The sequence below is a fragment of the Arachis ipaensis genome, chromosome B02, assembly GCF_000816755.2.
Source record: "Arachis ipaensis cultivar K30076 chromosome B02, Araip1.1, whole genome shotgun sequence".
Taxonomy (NCBI): Eukaryota; Viridiplantae; Streptophyta; class Magnoliopsida; order Fabales; family Fabaceae; genus Arachis; species Arachis ipaensis.
In genome coordinates, this window is record NC_029786.2 from 15,384,826 (window position 1) to 15,390,265 (window position 5,440).

Here is a 5,440-nt window from a genome sequence, read left to right on the forward strand (position 1 = left end):
ATCTCCCGACTAACTTCACTCAAATTTTTAAATATCCAAATTTTTAAGTTATATCGTCGTTTCCAAACAGTATATAAGTCTCCAAATAATACATAAGAGTATACAAAAATATCAATTAATAACGTAATTAAAATAGATTAAAAAAAAGTATTTCTCATGGAATAATTGTTTAAAGTTTTTGACAAGAGAAAAAGGCGATGAAATGATTGGCATAAGGAAAAAAATTGGGGCGAGAACATATAATTTTCATATTCGTGTCATTTTTTTAAATTATTTCCATTGAAAAAAAATTAAAAATTCTTAATCAATCATATTTTTTATTTTTTTATTTTCATTGAAAATAGAAATAAAAATGGTCAAACCAATCGCAACCTTAAATTGTTTTAATTGAAAAATTGTATTCTTTGTGATAATAACATCATCTACGCAAATCTCAGTCACAAAATGTGGTAAATCTTATTTCCAACATAAAATGTCCTATAAAGTATAAACTAAATGAAAAAGCACTATTATGTATGCAAATATGAGAGATCAACCACCATACACAAATAAAACATGGAGGAGGAGGAGGAGAGCCTACGCCACCATTGCCCGCGCGCCACCGCCGCCTTCGAGTCAATTCACCGCATCGGTCAGGAATAAAAGGTCCTCAAAACAATAAGTATGGCTTTTTTAATATTGCCAGCGCCAATAGCAACTATTATAATTATTAAACTACACTTCTATATTAGCCCATGACAACAATAAAGAAGTCTTGTGGCCCACAAATTCAGCCCAACAGAATACACAAATTAAATTATAATTTAGTCTTTATCATGGTATCAGAGCCATGGTATCCTCCTTGAAGAGGATATATAAGTTATCATCTTTTCGGTGAGAAATCACCATACTTCTTTTTCAACCTCCTCCCACAATAAATAATCATAGATTTAGTTACATGCATCTAAGTGAAAATCTTACCACAGTGTTGGTTATCCCGGTTCTTTACCAACAATTTCGTCTGCGCCTCCTTTCTTCCGGTAGTTTCGTCTGCATTCTGTTTCAGTGGTTTAATCTGCATTCTGTATTAGCAGTTCCATCTGCACTCTTATTGCGCTCTACGCGCCATTTGAAGACCACTCTTATTGCGCCATTTGAAGACCACTCTTATTGCGCCATACGCGCCCTCTAAAGATCAATCTTGTTGCGTTTTACACGCTTATTTTTTTATTTTTTATTTTTTTTATTTTTTATTTTTTCATTCTTTTTTTTTATGAAGATCGCTGCCTGCTCTCTCTCCCTCAAGCACAGCATCTCCTTTTATGTATTTTTGTCGTCGGCAGCTCAAGCTCCGCCGCACGCAATTGTTTAAAGATCGCTGCTCAAGCACAGCATCTCCTTTTATGTATTTTTGTCGTCGGCAGCTCAAGCTCCGCCGCACGCAATTGTTTAAAGATCGCTGCTCAAGCACAGCATCTCCTTTTATGTATTTTTGTCGTCGGCAGCTCAAGCTCCGCCGCACGTAGTTTTTGAATATCGCTGCTCAAGCACAGCACACACTTCAGTGCAATTCAATCAATCAACAATCAATAAAAGTTATTTTCTTTGCTTTTCCTATTCTTTCACAATTTTATCATGGTACCACATCTTTTCCTACTCTATGAGAAATCACCCTACATCTTTTTCAACCTCCTCCCACAATAAATAATCATAGATTTAGTTACATGCATCCAAGTGAAAATCTTACCACAGTGTTGGTTATCCCGGTTCTTTACCAACAATTTCGTCTGCGCCTCCTTTCTTCCGGTAGTTCCGTCTGCATTTTGTTTCAGCAGTTTAATCTGCATATGTTTTAGCAGTTTCATCTGCACTCTTATTGCGCTCCACGCGCCCTCTTTTTTTTTTTTATCGCGCTCTATGCGCCATTTAAAGTTATTGCGTCATACGTACGCATTTTTTGAAGATTGCTGCTCAAGTACAGCATCTCCTTTTATATTTTTGCCGTCGGCAGCTCAAGCTCCGCCGCACGCATCTTCCTCCGCGTCACTACGTCAGAGGCGTCTTCCTCAACAATTTCATTGGAACTTATCCAAGCTGTGGATTATTGACATCTTCCATCCACCAGCTTGCGGGGGCATATTAAACTACACTTCTATATTAGCCCATGACAACAATAAAGAAGTCTTGTGGCCCACAAATTCAGCCCAACAGAATACACAAATTAAATTATAATTTAGTCTTTATCTTATCTTATAGTTATCTTTATCTTTATCTCTATCTTATCTTTATTTGCTTTTATCTTTCATAGGACAATGCTCTATATATATTTAGTTTTACCCTCATAGTTTACAATACACTTCAGTACAATTCAATCAATCAATAATCAATAAAGATTCGCATTCTTTTCTTTTCTTATTCTTTCACAATTTTATCAATAATCATATTTAACAAGGATTTTTTTAATTATAAATTAAAAAAATCACTATTTTCCAACAAAAAAAATACGACTTATTTTCGAAGTTGTTATTGTTGACCTTCTAACTATTTTTTCCTAGCCCAATCTGATATTTATGAAGAAGCATATTGAAGTTCGTTAGGGATAAAACGAACTCTATAAAAACATAGAAATTCACTAGGGTAGAATTTGCCTGGATTGCAACAAATTTACCCTAAATAGCAAAAAAATGTATTTAAAAAATTAAAATTAAAAAATTGAGTTTAAAAAAATAATAATTATTTTATTATATTTCAGTAAAAAATCTGATGTAACATTATTCACCGAAATTATAATAAAGATACTTCATAGTCTCATCAATGAGAATATAAGATGAATTAACCAAAACCCATATTAATTATTCACCAACCTTAAAGTGCACACTAGTTGTGGTTTTCCAATTGCAGCTTGAAGGTTCATTCATATCCAGCCCAATCGACAATTTTGATATCCTTACGTCTCCACTTGCTGAATGGCAGAAATTGTTCATGGGAATTCCATGAATACCAATCTCAGGTTTAAGTGAATGCTGAAAAAAAAGAAAAAGAAAAAAAACAGTTCAATAATCCCATGAGTTTCTTATTTTATTTACATTGTTTAAGATAAATTACACTGAATTTTCTTCTTAAAATTCAAACGTAATTATTAAATATATCTTTTCTTTTAATAGTCTAACATTTTACCACTATGCAACCACCTCCCTTCAAATTTATTTTTAAAATATGAACCCGTCAAAGTTGTTTTTTTATTTTTTAAATTGATTAATTAGAAAACATGTTATTACTAAACATGTGTTTTGCATGCACAAAAATATTTTATATTACTAGTTAAAATATTAATTGAACAAAATAAATAGGACAGGTACATATCATATATTTGTGTATAAATACATATGTAATTTAATTTATTTTTAATGTATTTATATTTTAACATATATTTTATATTGATGGCTGATTTTGGTGTAAACATAACATAATCGTATTTTTTTCAAAATTGGTTGAGTCATTCAAAATTATAATATCAAAATATTTTAAGAATTCAATCAGATAATAATTTATTTATCTTTTAACTTCTTTCTAATGCTAATTGACAAATCAAAATATAAGCCAAAATGGTAACACAAACCACAATATTTAGAGACCTTTGACCAAGACATGGAGGTCTTGGTGTCCTATGATTTATCAACAAGTTTGAATCATGCAACCCTTTGTGCCATGAAACATCAAGCAAATCACCATTGCCAAATAGTGTAGGTAGCTTCAAGCAAAGGCTACAACAATGGAGGAAATTAATTAAAAGTTGAAATATTTGGTTACACCTCTTCATTGATGAAAACAATACAATTAGTAGAAATCCAATTTAATAGAGATCAAAACAAAATTTGTACCTTCCATTTGCAAGAGAAAATGGGCCGCTAAATATCCTGTTAGATTTCATTTTAATTATTTTTTTTTTCAGAGAAATATATATAATCAAATATATTAATTCTGAGCTTTTTTCTTTTGAAGCATAACCTGAGAGGAGAGAGCACATGAGAAGAACTATAAAGCTTTTGAATCAAATTAACTCCGACATCAAGTTTTGCTGCCATACGTGTAAGTTAAGGATATTATGTCATAAAACCACATATCTCAAATCAAAATTGAAGTCACTAGAAAAAAGTACTGAATATTACGTTAATCATGTATGAACAAAATCAGAAGTAATTAATTAATTGCATTGTAGTGTTTTAAAATCCTTATTATATAAAATATCAGACTTTGATATTACATGTGAATTAAACAATATATATATATGTGTGTGTGTGAAAAATATATATACGAGACATAATAATAAATAAATAATAATATATGAAACTTGTTATAATAATAATAATAAATAAATAAATAAATAAACAAATAATTGAAAGAAAAGAACCTTTGCCAGCATGGATACTTTGGTGAGCTCCCATTTCTGAGTAGCATTACATTCAAAAGATTGCAAGAATAATGAATGAATGATGAAACGGAATTCAAAAGTGAACGGGAGACCAAAAATATTTAGTTATGTCGTTGGTTGCAACATACGATCCATTATATTCCATCATCAATGTTATGGTGAGGTTGAAAAAGGGTGAAAGAATGTTCCAACCTTTCTTGCTTTGATATTCTTTGTTTCGCATACCACTATAAGTTTGTCACACTGTTGCTTCATCGTTCATCTTACTATGAGTCTGTTAGGAATCTCATAAAAAAAATAATAGCAAAATTGATTTAGTTTACAAATAGACTATATATCATGATTGCATTTGACCAAACAAAAATAGAATAAATTGAACGGATTGTAAGTGGACATGAGTAATTCAATTAGTAACAATGCTATATAACCAATAAATATTATTATTTTATTTAATATTTAATTAATAATAATTTATATTTATATTTATAAATATTTTATATACAAAAAATATATAATTTATATTTATATTTATTAAAATTTTATATACATAAATTAATAAAATTTATTTGTTAAAAAATTTAATATCTATATTAATTAAATGAAAATTAAAAATACTTATAGAATTTTATATACAAAAAATATATAAACAGTATTTGAATGATAATGTCTTTCAGACACAAATACATAATAAGATATAGACACATAATACACAAATTTTTTTTACTTATTTGATAATAATACAAAGACATATTGATATAAAACAAATGTCAAATTTATCCATGTGTTGTATTTAATACATTACCATTATTAGCATTATTTTCTACCATTACTGTCATTAATTTTTCAACCTTAGTTCAAATAATTATAAACTATCATCAAAATCTCCAATCAAATAATTAAATTAATAATTTTTTATATATAAAAAAAATTGAAACAGAGATTCAGACAGAAAAAAAAACTTGAACACAATAAACCAGTGAAAAAGAACAATAGGCAACCAAAAAAAATACAAGAAGCAGGCACAATCTA

The 5,440-nt window shown here is 29.4% G+C and overlaps 1 protein-coding gene across 1 annotated transcript in view; it reads right to left on the reverse strand.

Annotated features, from left to right (window-relative positions):
* LOC107628236 (outer envelope protein 80, chloroplastic-like) overlaps window positions 1-4,540 on the reverse strand; it is an 8,327-nt gene extending 3,787 nt beyond the window's left edge. Inside the window, exons 1-5 of the mRNA XM_016331003.2 lie at window positions 4,391-4,540; window positions 3,988-4,057; window positions 3,861-3,896; window positions 3,599-3,743; window positions 2,844-3,002 (exon numbers count right to left, since the gene is read on the reverse strand). Of these exons, the coding sequence (XP_016186489.1) occupies window positions 2,844-3,002; window positions 3,599-3,743; window positions 3,861-3,896; window positions 3,988-4,057; window positions 4,391-4,424 (444 nt within the window). The 5' untranslated portion in view covers window positions 4,425-4,540. The remainder of the gene's footprint in view (window positions 1-2,843; window positions 3,003-3,598; window positions 3,744-3,860; window positions 3,897-3,987; window positions 4,058-4,390) is intronic.